Source organism: Camelina sativa, chromosome 18 (genome assembly GCF_030686135.1).
Source record: "Camelina sativa cultivar CO46 ecotype springtype chromosome 18, ASM3068613v1".
In the NCBI taxonomy this organism is placed as follows: Eukaryota; Viridiplantae; Streptophyta; class Magnoliopsida; order Brassicales; family Brassicaceae; genus Camelina; species Camelina sativa.
In genome coordinates, this window is record NC_141897.1 from 12,135,278 (window position 1) to 12,153,810 (window position 18,533).

The 18,533-nt window shown below is 37.0% G+C and overlaps 1 protein-coding gene and 1 pseudogene across 1 annotated transcript; one reads left to right on the forward strand and one right to left on the reverse strand.

Moving 5' to 3' along the window:
• Window positions 1–2,084: 2,084 nt before the first annotated feature.
• Window positions 2,085–3,100, reverse strand: LOC147922803 (uncharacterized; annotated as a pseudogene).
• A 7,029-nt stretch (window positions 3,101–10,129) lies between these two features.
• On the forward strand, window positions 10,130–14,113 carry LOC147922804 (LRR receptor-like serine/threonine-protein kinase RGI2). Its single transcript, XM_087498664.1, has 2 exons — window positions 10,130–13,271; window positions 13,477–14,113. The coding sequence occupies exons 1-2, from the start codon at window positions 10,328–10,330 to the stop codon at window positions 13,983–13,985; spliced, it is 3,453 nt and encodes a 1,150-aa protein (XP_087354790.1). The 5' UTR covers window positions 10,130–10,327; the 3' UTR covers window positions 13,986–14,113.
• Window positions 14,114–18,533: the final 4,420 nt, after the last annotated feature.

Consider the following 18,533-nt stretch of genomic DNA (forward strand, 5'->3'; position numbering starts at 1 on the left):
TTTTTGATTATATGATAGATTAGTCAATTGTATATTCCATTGTTACTTGTATATATATTTTATTTTTGTGTTCTGTATTATTGATGTTCATATATTTCACCTTGTTTTACCTTAGTATATTCACATCTTTTGCATGATTTACTATCTAATTTGGCTATTATTGAAGAGCTTTAGGACTGTTTATGTATTAGAGTAGATTTGCATTGCATTTGCATAGTTTCTTGCATAAACAAATGATTTTGGATCCTAAGGAGCATGGAAGGATGCTGAGAAGGATTTGAGCTTTCAAGTGAAAAAGATCAAGGAGTTAGAGCAGAAGGAACCAAGTCCGGAAGTCCACTCGACCAGACAATCGACCGTGTGCGGAGAGGGACTCGACCGGCTAGAAGAAGCAGAAGAAGAGGTCACTCGACCAAGCACTCGACCGAGCACCTGGTCGAGTTGACCGAGCCGCCTTCCTATTTTGTCTTCTAGCCATTTTAGGGCTTCCCCTCTCTCCTATATAAAGTCCTTGTACCTCATGGCCGCAAAGAGATCACTTTTTAGAGAAATAATATCTATACCTAGTATTTACCCTTTTGGAAATTATCTACTTTTTGCTTTCTTTTGCTTAGATCATTAGCCACTTTTGTATTTCTCAAGAGAAATCTTTGATACTTGTTGGTTCTATAACTTTCTAAGTATTGAGAATTTGAGTTTGATTTCTTCTTCAATATTATAGATCTTCATCTCATCTATCTAATCATGCAAGTTTCATTGATTTATGGGTTTATGATTTTGTTCATCATGTTTAGTGATTGTGAGTAGTGTGTAGAGATCTTAAGGATGGATTAGGTTGGATTAGAGTTATGGTTGTTTAGATTGATCAAGCTTTATGTTTATAGACCTCTTCTAGGTTAGATACACTCTATGCTATTCTTATATTGAGAAGGTAAGGGTAGATCTTAAGCTCCTTAGCATCATACCAATGTCTAAGTTGCTAGATAAGGCTAATACTAGAGATTATCATGAAGCATGCTAAGAGATTAGATGTTTTGTCTGATTTTTGACATTAATGATCTGGTTGTTTATTGTCTGCTTTTATATGTTCTTAGCTAGTGAGAGCTAGGTCTAGGAGTATCTAAGCTTGATTGTTATTGCCATGAGAATGGATTAGCAAGTATTAGAAGATCATTGTCTAGAGATAGCTCATGTTTGAATGAGGTTTGTTGACCAGTCTAGATAACCATAGCTTGAGTCCAGCCCATGAATCCATCCTTAGGACCTTTCTTTGTCTATTGATTTCCCTGTTTAAATCCTGTTAATTGCTTGTTGTTTGATTTGCTTTTGTTTTGCTTTGTTTTCATTGTTTGCTCAGTTTCTGTTCTTCGTTTGTCAACTTGACCTCCCACTCGATCGCACATTCGATTGAGTGCTTGCTCAAGCTCGTTCCAGAGTTTGTTGTTTATGTTCTGCAACTTTCTGTTTTATTTCCTGTTTAATTCTAGTTTCATTCCTGTTGCATTCATTTCATTTTTGCTAATCTTGTTTCATTACTTGTCTTGCATTAGTATAGTTCCTGTTCTTGTTTAGTATCATTATTGCCTTGTTTACATTGCATTTAGTATCTTGTCTTAGTAGCTTTACATTCTGCATTTTATCATTATCATTAGGTTGTTAGTTAAAAACACTCATCACATTTGGCTTGACTTAGATAAGTATTCATATCCTGATTGCTTGCATCACACTCATTATGGATTGACATCCTTTATGCTACAACAACATAAGGGTAATTGAAATACCTTGCATCCACCGTTCATTCATCATCTCTATCTTCCACTTCCATCATCATATTACCACACATCATACAAAAAGATATGTTTCAATTTCCAAATACGGGTAGCACTTCGGTCGAGAATGGTTGTTGAGTCACTAGCATCACTCTTGTGTATCCTTTTAGATCCACTGCTTCCAGAACCATTATTTCCTCCTACCTGACTACCATAACGTGGTTGATCATGTATAGCGAGCCATTCCTTTTTATATTTGAAACTTCCTTAACCAGCACTTGAATATAATTCATGTGCTTTCGCCAAAACATCATCCTATGACCACCTGCTTTGCTGCATACGTTTAGCGTTATCATAAGCGCCAACCCATTTGTTCACGCTTTTGTTCACGTTGTTATAGTGATTTCTTCATGCTTCATCATCACGTAGAGGATCAAATGAGCAATATTAATTACAATATTCAGCAATTTTACCCCAGTATGACTCACCTTTTTGGTTTTTGTCAATAATGTTGTATGTTCTAAATTTAATCCACCCAGTCATTAGAACCAAATTTTGCTCAGTGGTCAATTTGGGACTTCTCCGAAGAGCAGGAGTTGAATCATCTGCATCTAGAATGGCTTCATGAATACTGCTAATACCACCAAGAGCTATTTGTGTAGAAAACTCGAGAAAATCAGTTGCTACAACATTCGAATCAATTTCATTACCCTTTGAAGAAGAAGAATAATGGGGGGAGGGGTGCTTGAGATGAATAAGATATCATCGATCCATGATATGGATGATAGTTTGGAACGGCTAGCGGTATGAAGAAATTCAGTGGATAACCATAATTTGGTATTTGTTGGGTTTGGTTGGGAGATTGATTTTGAAACTGATAATTGTTTAGATTTGGGTAGTTAAAAGGGTAATTAGAATAATTTTGGGTGTTGAAAGGATTATTGTTTGGATCTGTTTAGATAAAATGATATTTAAAGCTAAAACCAAAGTTTATTGCAGACTAAACTTTTTTTTGTTTAAGACGGGTTTTTTTTTCTGTGTCCAAATCAAATGAAAGTATCCTCTATTTATAGAGAATGAAAAGTTATAAATTTTGATAGAAATATTATGAAATAATTGAAGTTATATAATTGAGATGAAGAAAAACATAGAATCAAAGCAACCAATCAGAATATAACACTTGTCACTCTTATCTTCTCCCTTCTACTTTTAGGGATGTTGATATTTATCAACATAAAATTTGCTACCTCACTTACTTTTCGATTACAACAAACCATTGTACGTTGTAAAATAGTTTACAACAACCCAATTTAACTAATCATACCACACATACTGTATATTACTTTGTGCTATTCTTCATTACATCATTTTCTACTAAACTACTAGAGATAATTCTAAAAACCATCATGTAAAAGATGTTTCATGAAGCTAATTTACCTGCATTTCAAATGTCTAACATTGAATATTAATAATTACTTGCACAAAAAAAGAATATCAATAATTACATGCAACCGACCTTCTAATAAAATATCAAAAAAAAATCTAAAAGTAAGATTAGCTAAAAATGTTAAACATAACATAGATATATATATATTATATCATATATGTTATAATTTCAGTGTTGTAGTTTAACAACTTTGAAAATAAACTATGGAATATAGTTTTGTATTTTGCACATTAACTTCAATACAAATTATCGTCATCTTACAACAAATTATATAATCATATATGTTAAAGTATCTAATTTTGAATATATATATATACATATTAACAATCAATAGAAAATTTGCTAAAATATTGCTCACATAATAATGCTTTTATTGATGCTGTTATGGCTTATACTGCTATTACTATATCCAAAAATTACTTCACACACCACAATGAGGTAACAATTTGTTTCAAATATTTATAGTTTTCGGTTGCGTGAATCAAAAGTTAGGTTTTTATTTTTTGGTACTGAGAATTAATGGATTATGTTATGATAATTTATGTTATTGGGACATAGTGACACCTATACAAGGGACAATGTTATGCTGTTTTTAGGGAGAACATCAAATTGCCACTAACCAAACTCTATTTGTACATAAAAGTTGCCTGAAGTTGTTCCGTGGCGGTTTTCTTTTTATTTTATTTGAACTGCATCATTATGGACTATACCTTATGAATTATTAAAAAAACGATCTAATCTGCAGATGGATTTATCCATCCCAACCGTTGCTACCATTCACTCCCTGTTTTTCTCAGAAAGAGTAGTAAAAAAGAAAAAAATTGGCATATGGGTTTTAAACTTTAGTCTGATAATCATAGTATCATATGTAACTACTTACTGTTCTAATCAATATTCTGCAACTAAAACATCTCCACAATCCAACCAATCCCACACATTATCTCCTTCTACTCTGTTTTGTTTAGCCAAAAAAAAAGATAAAAGGTGTGAACAATTAAACCGTTGATACACTTCAACTTCATAGCGTCAATAAATTGGTTACTCAGACAATCATTCCGAAACGCCGCTCTACACTTTGTTACAACCAATCTCTCCCACGGAAATTCAAGCGATCTAAACCCAATCACTCAGATTCCAAAAAGATTTCTATATTTGTTCGTTTTCCATCTCAGAAATTTTCAAATGAACTTTGTCTTCATCTCTCCATCGCTACTTCTCGTATGTGATTCTAGAAAGCTCAAACTCTAATAAATTCATCAATCTTCTCAGAGACAATGAGTTCATAAAGCTCAAACAACATTTATCACAATTTATCTCCCTAACGTCAAATGCCTATAACCAAGGCCGACCGTGTGAAATTTGTGGTCCTATACAAAACAATTTTTTTTCTCTTATAAATGAAATTTTTAAAACTGAAACCAAATCTTAAAATTTCGGAAAAAACCTATTTTTGCAATAACAAAATAAACAAAATTTAAAAAATGAGGTCAAATCTAAAAATTTTATAAAACTGAGCCCTATTTTTGCAGTAACAAAAATATTTTGGGGCTTATGTTTGTTAGTAAAAACCTTAAACATTTTGGAGGGTGTGAAGGGCCGGGCTTGCCTATAATTGATCTCGATTCATGATTCAGATACTCAAAAACCATAATTTTTCCAAAACCCAGATCTAAAACACGATTCGAGCTCGTCCAGAAGTCTTTAAGGCTGAGAAGAATTTAGAACCAAAATTTTGATTTTTTGAGTAACTTGGATTCTCTGGCTTCACCAATTACGACTTGGAAGCAATGCTCGTCTCTTCTCTCTTTGATTTCGAGAAATAATAGTGCCTTGGGATGTATTAGTTAATGTATGTTTTTAATGGTATTCGTCAGCCCGAGATAAAGATGAAAACTATGACAGTGAATAAGCAACAAGATTCAATACAATTAATTTAGTTTCTTTTTAGAAAATTTATCAGTATTAATGATTTTTTTCGTGGGCATGTAGGCCTGAGACGGATCCGGATATCCGGTGTTTTTAGGGGTATCCGGATCCGCCTCCGAATCTGGTGGATAATTAGGTTTGTTATCCGCCTCCGCCTCTGGTTAACCCGGATATCTGTGAGAAAACCCGAGTATCTGCGGATAAGCAGATCCAATGTGGTTTCAAAAAAGTATTTCGCGTGAGCTTCGATTGTCTTCGAAAACTGGGTTTTCTTGTCGTGATCGTCGGAAGAGTCTAGGGTTTCATGGCAGAGTCAAGATTTGTGGTCGATTTACAGTGTCAACGTATCCCTGAAGTCGTGGAGCCGAGATCTGTGGCAGTTTGGTTCTTGGTTTGCTTCCGCCGGAAATCGTCTAGATCTGGTTTGCTTTGAGGACTATGACCAGAATCTGTGGATAACTTGAGAAGCTGGTGATGGGTAGAGGAGCAATGATTTCTTCATGCTGGATCTTATAGCTCGTTGTCAATGAACATGATCTATGGCGGCTGAAGTTCTCTCTAGGTTTCTTTCTGGGTTAGTGTTTGTTTACAGGAGAGAAAAAATAGATCGATTCATAACTGTTATTTTCTTGATAGCAGCGTAACCTAATTCTAAAACAATGTTAATTGGGCTTATGGGCTCTAATAAAATAGATGGACTTTAAAATATGTTTGTTGTTTGTTGTCCTTAATAAACTCATTGACCAAAGGTCCAAAGCCCGACATGCAACATATCTACCAGATATCCGTTTCTAGTTATTTTACTATCCGGATCCGGATCAGTATCCGTCTCGATCCATAAATCTAATATTTGTATTCAGATCCATCTGTGCTGGATATCCGGTTTTTCGGAGCATAGTGGAGCGGATCCCAGATCGGATGTTGGATCCTGGACAATAAGTCTCAGGGCTAGGCATGAGGGAATGCAATTAAAAGCTCTCTATAAATTGCAATAAGTGCAAAATTATAGTGTTTCCAAATTATAGTGCATAGTTTGAAGAGATCAACTACTACTAAGTTTCTAAATAGACAAAATATAAATTTAGTGAAACCAAAAAAATATAATATAGTGAAACCAAAAAAATCAATTTACAAAATTTGAGCAAATTATCAATGCAATATTTCCACTTATAAAATTTCATTTAAGTGATAAAACATTTTAACTCAAAACTGATATTTGCAACTAGAATGTATTCTTAAACCACAAAAATCATATTGTTTTCGAAAAGCTATTCGAGGCATAGACCAAAATAGCCAGAGATTCAAACATCTAAGAGACCAAGTGAAATCTTATTGCTACCGCATGGTAATAACTAGTAAGTCCACCACTAAAGACCTTTTTCGGTCTATTATTTATACTTTACTAACTAACCAAAAATATATATATATATATATATATATAACTATTATCTAATAAGAGAAGTTGAGATTAAGAAAAACACAAAACTATAACTTTTTTTTAGAATATATGCAAATATAGAGAGATAATTTTGTTACCTTAATTTAAAAAAAATATATGATTCAACTTAGAATAGACATAGATTTAATACTAGAAACTAGAACTGAATTTTATATAAGCAGTAAATTATGAAACGTTATTTTTAATATCCAAAATATATAAATATTTGAAATATGGTACTAAGAGCATCTCCATTGGTTATCTTTAGATGATATCTACATATTTCTTTATAATTAATTTTAATAATATTTAATAGTAAATGTCTTTAGAGAGTCAAAATAATGTCTTAAATGTATATTTGGAGATATTTTTGCTCCTTTTTAGACACTCTAAAAACACATTTTATTAAATAACATGAAAATTAATTTCAACAAAAAATGATCAATGGAGATGGTCTTAGATTTAATACTTAAGGATAAAAAGCTTAAGAATTAGTGACCAGTGATTTTCCTTCCTTTTATCACAACAAATTCTCAATACACTAAAATTAATGTGAGGGTAAACGTTGAATTTTTCTTACTCTAAACTTGAATCCAAATAAGTAAACACTCAAGAACATTGTTGAAATATCTTAAAAAGTTTTGGTAACGGAAAAAAACTTAATTGAAGCAATAATTGGCTCATTGTTTTTTTCATCGTCGATGTAGCCAAAAAAAATTTCATAAAACTTGTATCGAAAATACATATTTTAGATAATGATTCAAATGTAGCAAAAACCCTAATACTTTTATCTCCGATACACTATTATCGAGGTGCCACTACCACTAATTTTCTTCGACGCTCCTTTTGTAGGATTTTATCTTGCTGGCATCGGGGGATCTCAACCTCTACGCTCCTTTGTTGCTCCCTTTGTTTCTCTAGTTTTATTCCCCATTTTTCCCCCATTTGTAACCTCCCCAAACCCCTGATTATCATCCCAGATCTAGACGAAAGCTTGCTCTTCATCGTCTATAGAAGGATGTGGAGTCCGGCAAACCCATCCTCATTTGTTTTCGCGCAGCCTTGCTAGGCGGAGATGGAATCAATATTTGGCGAGGAATCCTTCAGAGTTGCGTCTATCCTCTGTGATTGGACTCCCGTTTCAAAAACATGTCAGCCTCTAAGCTTCGCAGATCCATGTGTCCTTCCACCGGAGATGCAAATCAATCCCCTGGCTATCCAAAATATCCATAGAATTACTGTGGATGAGCTCTGAACCTGAATTCGGCCTGCTAGCATTCCAAATGGTCTTGACCAACTTCAAAAATCCCAGGTCTACTCTATCTATTCTTTTGTAATCTGGTAGACATTATATAGGTTATTTGGTAGAACTCAGTGTACAAAGACTGCATCTGAGAATCCACTTACCTAGAATGTTTTGGATTAACATAGTGTTTGGTAGATCCTTGGTTATTGCTCAATTTGTGACATTGTCTGATGGGTTTCTAAACTGGAAGAATCAAGTCATATGTATCTCTACTCTATCTAGCGATTCTAGTTCTCAACCAAACCCCTTTAACCGCACCATGTTTGTGTTAACGACAACACAAAAGACCAAGCCTGTATCACATGTTACATTGTCAATCTGACTGCATGCTTTGTTTGGATTTCTTAATATCTTTGGCAAAGGGCGCCATATGAGAGAGAACCCACCTGTATTGCTATGGCTTGTGATATGTCTTTGGCTTTTGTTTGTCTTTGCTTCCCTTGTATGTTCTGATTATGCAGTTTGCTGCCCTATGGTCTATTACCCTGGACTCCAACAGTTTTATCTGACGAGTCTAAGCAAACCACTTTCAGCATCATCACCACCATCCGGACTGCAGCCCGAATCCCTGCCAATGCATTGCTTCTGCTATTGCTCCCCGCTCCGATGAGATTCTTGGCCCTGATTCCTCTATCAACTTCACAGTGTCCTACGACCGTAACTACTTTGTCATCTGTCGAGTTCTTCGATAATGATCAGTCTTGCAACCATAATCTCACATGTCTCAAGCTGTTTCTTAGCATTTCACAGCTCTCATGGACCCTTGCTTGATGTTTTTTTCTCTTTGTTTGTAGCTTTGGAGAAAGTCTATCCTTGTAACCCTATTAACCTTTTGAATTTTGGGATTTTGTCGTCCTCTACTTGTAATATTTTTTTTGGATGAATGAAATCAACAGTTTGTCCAAAAAAGAAAAAAATGATATTGATTCGAGTAAACTAACTTCATTCCCATCATTTCAAAAATTATAAAGTTGGTTTTTAAAAGTGATTTTGTTGGTGCAGATTTAGCACCCACAACATACCGATCTAAACCAAAGGTAAACCGATCAGTTTTAAAGATCAACTAGACCGGGGGATCTCCCTTTTGGGCCGGCTAAACAGACCTGTAAGCGGAAGCCCACCGAATTTAGCCAACAGACCTTCGTGGCCGCCTCCGAATCCGACCTGATCATTAAAAGCAAAATTTTCCTTATATTCAATCTGAAATTTAAGAAAAATAGATTTATATATCTTGTAATCAAGGAACTCATATACACATAGGGGTGCCCCCTCCCACCTTCAACAGATTTCAATAAACCGACATATTTCTTTCATCACTTTCAAAATATTAATAATGATATAACTCTATATTAATGAAATACTAATAAATTTATGTAATTACTTAATGATAAATGATATAAAACATGTTACTTAACATCAATTATTCAATTTAAATAGATGATATCATTTTTGATATTTAAAAACAAAATTGAGACAAATTAATATTTTTATTAATATTGCTTATTACAAGAAATGAATCATTTTTTTTTTCTGCGCCAAGGTAAGTTAAGGAAATTAAGTCAGTAATACACGGAGATTACTTGAAACGAGGAAGAATCTTAAACGCTCGGCTCAGGTCTCGAAAACAAACCAACTCACAATCCTGACTTAATTGAGGAAAACAATGCAAAACACATGCTCTCATTTCCTATCGTATTCTTGTAGTAATTATATTTCAAGTTTCGATTTTTGTATATTTATTCTAAAATATTTGCTCATATATCAAAGCACATAATGGTAAGTACTTAGTTATTCATGCCCTTGTGACATTTTTATCTCACTCTAACATTTTTTTTTGGAGTCAAAAAACGCTTTCACATTGTATTATAGTATCAAATATCAACGGTAAGTTTAACTAAATTAAGTAGTACATGAACTGATAAATTCTAGTATATGACGGCTAGTTCATGGATTGTTTATGAACTGATCAATTCATTCTAAAATTGGAGAACTATATAGGGTTCGAATTTTTTCATTATCAACTATTGTTGGCCAATATTAATGTTTTAAGTACTTAGAATATTATATTGGTTTAAGTCCTTGATTCACCACTATTTATATATTTGAACAATTCATTTTTTTTTCTTTTGAGATATTCTATGTATATAACTATTGACTTTTTTTCATTTATGGATAGTGTCTGTGCAAACAGATTACGAAGAAAAAGCTAATGACTGTAATTAAATTAATCTAAAAGACAAAGAACAACACCCCGAGGTAAAAGAAAAAGACAGAGCATATGAAGTTTAGTACTTTCATAATATATACTTTTCATTTATAATCTTTCTTTCTTCTTCTTGCTTATTTCTAAAGCAAAACTTCCCTAAACCCTACGCCAAAGAGAGAGAGAGAAAGAGAGAGAGACTCAAATCGATGCAGAACCAAGAAGGCTGGTTTTGGATATGAGAGCCAAATGCAAAAAAAAAAAAAAAATCTCCTTGTCTTTGAAAATGCCGATTCCAAGAAAAGCCTTAACTGTTGTTTCTCATTTTCCCATTACCTTCTCTCTGTTTTTAGCTTTCTTCATCTCCTCGACCTCCGCATCGACCAATGAAGTTGCAGCTTTAATTTCTTGGCTTCACAGCTCGACGATCTCGCCGCCTCCGTCAGTATTCTCCGGTTGGAATCCTTCTGACTCAGACCCATGTCAATGGCCTTACATTACTTGCTCCTCCTCCGAGAACAAACTCGTTACAGAGATCAATGTCGTCTCTGTTCAATTAGCTTTACCTTTCCCTCCTAACATCTCTTCGTTTACCTCACTTCAGAAACTCGTTATCTCCAACACTAATCTCACTGGAAGTATATCTTCTGAGATAGGAGATTGTTCTGAGCTTAGAGTTATTGATTTGAGCTCAAACAGTCTTGTTGGTGAAATACCTTCAAGTCTTGGTAAGCTCAAGAATCTCCAAGAACTCAGTTTAAACTCCAATGGCCTCACTGGAAAGATCCCACCGGAACTTGGTGTCTGCATTGCTCTCAAGAATATTGAGATATTCGACAATTACTTATCCGGGAATCTACCGCTGGAGCTTGGAAAGATCTCGACTCTGGAGAGCATAAGAGCCGGAGGAAACTCAGAGCTTTCAGGGAAGATCCCAGAGGAGATTGGAAACTGTCTGAATCTGACGGTTTTAGGGCTCGCCGCTACGAAAATAACCGGTTCTTTACCTGTTTCGTTGGGTAAACTAAGTAAGCTTCAGTCTTTATCGGTGTATTCCACAATGCTCTCAGGTGACATCCCTAAAGAGCTTGGAAACTGCTCTGAACTTATCAATCTGTTTCTATACGACAATGACTTGTCCGGCACGCTACCAAAAGAGCTTGGAAAGCTTAAAAACCTAGAGAAGATGCTTCTATGGCAAAATAATCTACACGGACCTATCCCTGAGGAGATTGGATTTATTAAAAGCTTAAATGCAATTGATCTCTCTATGAACTATTTCTCAGGAACCATCCCTGAATCGTTTGGTAACTTGTCAAATCTCCAAGAGCTTATGCTTAGTAGCAACAACATCACCGGGTCAATACCTTCGGTTCTAAGTAACTGCACACAGCTTGTTCAGTTGCAGATTGACGCCAATCAGATTTCGGGTTTGATTCCGCCGGAGATTGGATTGCTTAAGGAGCTCAACATCTTCTTGGGATGGCAGAATAAGCTAGAAGGGAATATTCCGGCAGAGCTAGCGGGTTGTCAGAATCTTCAAGCTCTTGACTTGTCTCAGAATTTTCTCACAGGAGCTATACCTGCTGGATTGTTTCAGCTTCGTAATCTGACTAAGCTCTTGCTTATATCCAATGCCATCTCCGGTGTTATCCCACAGGAGATAGGAAACTGCACTTCGCTTGTCAGATTAAGGCTTGTCAATAACAGAATCACAGGAGAAATCCCTAAAGGAATAGGGTTTCTTCAGAACCTTAGCTTCCTCGACTTGTCAGAAAACAATCTCTCAGGTCAAGTTCCTTCGGAGATAAGCAACTGCAGACAACTCCAGATGCTGAACTTGAGCAACAACACTCTTCGAGGTTATCTCCCTCTCTCTTTGTCTTCTTTAACAAAGCTTCAGGTACTTGATGTCTCTTCAAATGACTTGACTGGTAAGATACCTGATAGTCTAGGTCATCTCGTTTCGCTCAATCGGCTCATTCTTAGTAAGAATTCCTTCAGTGGTGTCATCCCTTCGTCTCTCGGTCACTGCACAAATCTTCAGCTTCTTGATCTCAGCAGTAATAACATCTCTGGAACCATACCAGAGGAACTCTTTGACATTGAAGATCTAGACATTGCCTTAAACTTGAGCTGGAACTCATTAGATGGCTTTATCCCAGCAAGGATCTCAGCGCTTAACCGCTTATCCGTGCTGGATATTTCGCATAACATGCTTTCGGGTGACCTCTTCGCGCTATTCGGTTTAGAAAACTTGGTCTCTCTGAACATCTCTCACAACAGATTCTCAGGTTATCTCCCAGACAGTAAAGTGTTTAGACAGCTGATAGGAGCAGAGATGGAAGGAAATAATGGACTCTGTTCCAAAGGTATAAGGTCTTGTTTCGTCAGTAACAGTACACAGTTCAGTACACAGCGGAGTCTCCACTCACAGAGACTAAAGATAGCCATTGGATTGCTAATCAGCGTGACAGCGGTTCTAGCGGTATTAGGCGTGTTAGCTGTTTTACGGGCAAGACAAATGATTCGTGACGGTAACGATTCAGAGACTGGAGAAAATCTGTGGACATGGCAATTCACACCTTTTCAGAAACTCAACTTCACAGTTGAACACGTACTCAAGTGCTTGGTAGAAGGTAATGTTATAGGAAAAGGTTGTTCCGGGATAGTGTACAAAGCTGAAATGCCTAACAGAGAAGTCATCGCTGTGAAAAAACTCTGGCCAGTGACGGTGACATTGCCTAATATGAACGAGAAGATTAAAACATCTGGAGTTCGAGATTCATTCTCAGCTGAAGTCAAAACACTTGGATCGATCAGACACAAGAACATTGTAAGGTTCTTGGGATGTTGTTGGAACAAGAACACTAGACTTCTTATGTATGATTATATGTCAAATGGGAGTTTGGGAAGTTTGCTTCACGAGAGAAATGGAGTATGCAGCCTAGGATGGGAGGTTAGGTATCGGATTATACTGGGTGCAGCTCAGGGTTTGGCTTACTTGCACCATGACTGTGCTCCTCCCATTGTTCATAGAGACATCAAGGCTAATAATATTCTGATTGGTCCAGATTTTGAACCTTACATTGGAGATTTCGGGCTTGCTAAGCTTGTTGATGATGGGGACTTCGCTCGGTCCTCCAACACCATCGCTGGTTCATATGGTTACATAGCTCCAGGTACTTTCCTCATTTTCTATTTTGCCTACTAATTAATAAATTGACTTGAGAGATCATAGTTACTAGGATTCTAATCAATTTTGTAGAAATTTGTAGTAGTATTAGGGGACTTAATTGGTTCATTAATTTGTTGTATGTCCAATCCATTCCTAGTTACTAGCAGAAAATATCAATTGGTAATAATCTTATATATTCTCATATGCAGAATACGGATACTCAATGAAGATAACAGAGAAAAGCGACGTGTATAGCTACGGAGTCGTGGTTCTAGAGGTACTAACGGGTAAGCAACCGATCGATCCAACGATACAAGACGGTCTCCATATAGTGGACTGGGTCAAGAAAGTCAGAGATATACAAGTAATCGACCAATCATTACAAGCGAGACCAGAGTCAGGGGTCGAAGAGATGATTCAAACGCTAGGAGTCGCGCTTCTATGCGTTAATCCAATACCCGAAGAGAGGCCTACAATGAAAGATGTGGCTGCTATGCTTAGTGAGATACGTCAAGAAAGAGAGGAATCGATGAAAGTTGATGGTTCCTCGGGAAGTTGTAACAATGGAGGAGAGCGTCGCAGAGATGATTCTACTTCATCGGTAATGCAACAAACGGCTAAGTATTTGAGAAGTAGTAGCACGAGTTTTTCGGCGTCTTCTTTGCTTTACTCTTCTTCTTCTTCTGCTACTTCCAATGCTAGACCAAATCTTAAATAGATGGGTAATTATGTTTCTAAGTGAACAAGCTTCTACGTCTTATGTTTTTTTTTTAATCTATATATAACGTTGAGATGAACTCTTTCTTTTCAACCAAGGAGTATTAACGGAGACTAATCTCGTCTTAACTTTTATTGTCTTCGGTCACGTTGATTTTTCATTTTTGATTTTTTCATAAAAGTACGAATTTTCTATTTTTTTGTTTCTAAATTGAAAATTAATGGAGATTGCTTAGATTATCTGTGCTTAAGTTTAACTGTTGTATAAGAAAATGTTTGTTTTGTAATCTTAAGACACCAAAAATTCATTTTTATAGTCCAGGATGAGGAAATTCTTGCAAGTCTCGCTAACCATTCTTATTAACATGTAGAATCGTATAAATAAATTATACACTGTCGTTCTAAAAGAATCATTTACCAAGGTATCAATTGATCAGCTCTTATGTAAAATAATGTGTCAAAATTATTTTTGACCATACAAAAATATTTTCATCTCTGTTATATTTTTCTTTGAAGAACAATCAATGAATTAAAAGGAGTTTTTTTTCGAATTTTATGTTCCAAATACAAAAAACAAACTTAAAATTAAAACTACTAAAATCTTGATGTATATAGGAGAGTCAACGTCTGATGTATCTATTACAGGAGTGTCTGCGCCAATAAGATAATTATCATACTAATTGGTCAAATGGTAAAGGGTCATTGTGATTTAGACGAATGTCGATCCAATTGTATGGAGAAGTGTATGGGACACGGTTTTTGCAAGAAACTGCAAAAGACCAAGAACGGAATTATTACAGTGACTTGCTATTGCGTTTATAGGTCCTAAGAAAGGGACTATGATATCTTCCATGACCCTAAAATTTACAAATAACAGAGGGGGTGAGATCAATTGATATGATCGTGGCCAGCAAGGAGACAGAAGCTGCAGAGAAACCGGAGATCATGGGAAGAATCACTCGTTCAAGAGCTAAGGAGATGGCCAAGGAAGCTCATGCACTCATAGCTGACGGGTCATTCAATCTACCGAGGATCCAATTCTTCAACATATCCACCCTGAAGACTTCACCCGGTAATGATAACTAGATAACTTAGGTGTGAAGTTTGTATTCTTTTTCCCATAGCTGAGTTTTGTCCCAATGGGTTTTTTCGGTATGGTTTTTAATGAGGCAAATGGATCACTACGTCGAGTTATCTAGAAGTCATTACCAATGGGGATAATGTACAAGTCACCATGACTTCTGTACTAATACAAGTGACTTCTGTACTACTACAGATCACCTAGACGCTTCGTTGTTTTCTTATTTCCTTTACACGCCTTGTTGTTTTATTTTGAACTTCCTATTGTTTGGAGTGTCGAACCCTAGGGTTGATTATAAAACCCAAAAGCGACGCCTCCTTGTTTGGGAGCGAAGAAGTTTTATGTAATAAGTATTGTTGAATCTTTCTTCTCTCAATCCAAACTCGTGAATGCGTTCATGATTCCGAGTTTCTAAACACTTTGTGATTAAGAAACTCTTCACTTTATTTTCGAATCCATATAACCATCTAACACTTCTCACCATCGAACCATTGCTTTTCTCTCTCGAACATCACCTGCCGTCACTCGCAATCCACTTGTGCATCATCACCATCAATTCACGTCGCCTCTTACCTGTCATCAGCGTCCATCAGAGTTTCATCCTAGGGAGTTCGTATTATGTGGTATCAGAGCCAACTCTGTGCCAAAGGCTGAGCGATTCTAAACCCTAATCTCGTTTTGTGTTGTTTTGATTTTGTCATTTGTTTAATTCTTTGTTGTGTTAGTCTCTGCTGTTTTAGCTTTCGTTGTGAGTCTTGTTTAGTTTTAGGATTTGTTTTTTTTTGTTGTTCGTTTGTGTCTAGATTACGAGTCTTAGAGTTTATTTTGTTCTTTCACTCAATGAACGTTTTACTTCGAGTTTTCTTCTTTATTTTGCAGGTACAATGGAGCTTTCTCCAGAAGCTATGGAAGCTTTGAACCAAGCCATGGCTAAGCAAATAACAGAAGCAAACAAGACAATGTCTACTCAGTTCCAGCAACAGATGGAGCAGCTCAGTAACAAGTTTGAGAAGCAGATCAAAGATATAGCTCAAGCAACTAGCGCTTCAGATCAGAGTTCTTCAGAACCGCCTAGTCCTAATGAGGCTCTCCTCTTAGCTAAAGGAAAGGCACACGTGGGAGCTTCTTCCAAACATACATGGATCAGAACAGCTAAGTCACCTACTGGGGGAAGAGAGACTTGTTTCAATCAGAGAAGGAACACTCAAAGCACAGAAAGAGAGCATCGAAGAACTGGTAGAGATCCTACACGCCCACGACGAGCTGAACAAGTAGCTGGGCATCGAATATACTTTGATACAGATAGAGAGTATTCAGAAGAAGAGGAAGCCTCAGATCATAGCCAAGAGACAATGAGGAGAAACAGAAACAGAGATCACGGCAGGGATTATGATCGTTTGAGGCAGCAGCTGAATCATCTCAAGATTCAGTATCCTTCGTTCCATGGTACCAATGATCCAGAGACTTATCTAGACTGGGAAAGGAAGATGGAGTTGAACTTTCAAGTTCATGGTACCTATGAGTTGAACAAGGTGAAGATAGCCATATCTGAATTCAATGGCTATGCTTTGTTGTGGTGGGAGCAGTTGGGACTCACTAGACATCGACAGAGAGAGCCTGCTATTACTACATGGGAACAGTTAGTCACGCAGATGAGAAAGAAGTTTGTGCCTACACACTACTAGAGAGAGATTCTTAACAAGCTGAGGCGTCTCACTCAAGGCACTAAGTCTGTAAGAGACTACTATCAGGAGCTGGAAACGCTTATGATCAGGGCTGATCTGAGAGAAAGTGAAGACATGGTTATGTCTAGGTTTCTTGGAGGTTTGAACAGAGAGATTCAAGACAAGATAGAGCTGCAGAACTATGAAGATGTGCAAGAAATGGTACATAAGGCAGAGCTAATTGAATCACAGATCAAGAGAAAGGGAGTGAGGTCAACGTTTACGCCTAACATTCCCAAGCCAAGAGAGTTCCGTAAACCCGCCTTCACCAAGGACAGCAAACCCGCGACAGACACAGTCAAAGAGGAAGTTAAGATCGATTTCAAGCCCAAAAGTAGCACCTCTACAAGTCATATCAGGTGTTTCAAATGCCAAGGGATGGGGCATTATTCCAGAGACTGTCCTAAAAGAAGATGTTTCTTCTTCAAGAAGGAGGAGAGATTGTGCCTGTAGACAGTTCAAAGAGTGAACCAGAGTCTGATTTAGGTGAAGAAGGTGAACCAGCAGTCATGGGAGAGATGTTAGTAGCACGCAGAGCTTTAAGTGTTGAGACTCATCCAGATGATCTAGGGCAGCGTGAGAATCTCTTCCACACCCGGTGTATGGTTCAAGACAAGGTCTGCACCTTGATCGTTGATGGTGGTAGCTGTACTAATGCTGCTAGTAAAGAGATGGTACATAAGCTTAATCTCAAGACCACTTCACATCCAAGACTTTATCAGCTACAGTGGTTGAATAACAAAGGAGCTTTAACAGTTTCACAGCAAGTGGTAGTGAAACTCACAATTGGGAAATATGAAGATGAGCTGCTTTGTGATGTGATTCCGATGAAGTCCAGTCATATTCTTTTGGGAAGACCATGGCAGTTTGACAGAAGAGTGTTTCATGATGGCTACACCAACAGGCAGTCATTTGAGTTCAAAGAGACACTCGCTAGTACCAAGCCAGCAGGAGAGCTTCCACGCGAGATGATAGAGATTATAGAGGAGTACAAGGATGTATTTCCAGAAGAGATACCTCCAGGCTTGCCTCCAATACGTGGGATAGAGCATTAGATCGATTTGGTACCAGGTTCAGCTCTACCGAACAGACCAGCTTACAGAACCAATCCTGTAGAGACTAAAGAGCTGCAGAAACAAGTAGAAGAGTTGATGAACAAGGGACACATCAGAGAGAGCCTCAGTCCATGCGCAGTACCAGTCTTGCTCGTACCAAAGAAACATGGTTCATGGAGGATGTGTGTTGACTGCAGAGCTATTAACAATATCACAGTGAAGTACAGACATCCTATCCCGAGATTAGATGACATGCTGGACGAGCTATGTGGGTCAACAGTCTTCTCAAAGATCGATTTGAAGAGTGGGTATCATCAGATCAGAATGAAGGAAGGAGATGAATGGAAAACAGCTTTCAAGACCAAGCAAGGGCTCTACGAATGGCTAGTCATGCCATTTGGTCTCACCAATGCTCCTAGCACCTTCATGCGTTTAATGAATCATGCTCTCTGACCTTTCATTGGCGTCTTCGTGGTTGTGTACTTCGACGACATCCTCATCTACAGCAAAGGTCTAGAAGACACTTAGAACACATTCGCCAAGTTCTAAATGTTCTTCGTTCTCAATCCCTCTTTGCTAATTTTCTAAATGTTCGTTCTGTACTACTGAGGTTGTCTTTCTAGGCTTTGTTGTTAGTGCAGAAGGAGTTAGAGTGAACGATGAGAAGGTCAAGGCTATTAAGGAGTGGC

Coding starts and splice junctions, on each gene's coding strand:
- LOC147922804 (XM_087498664.1), top strand. CDS start 10,328: ATGAGAGCCAAATGCAAAAAAAAAAAAAAAATCTCCTTGTCTTTGAAA. Junction 13,272..13,476: donor ATATGGTTACATAGCTCCAG/GTACTTTCCTCA, acceptor TCTCATATGCAG/AATACGGATACTCAATGAAG.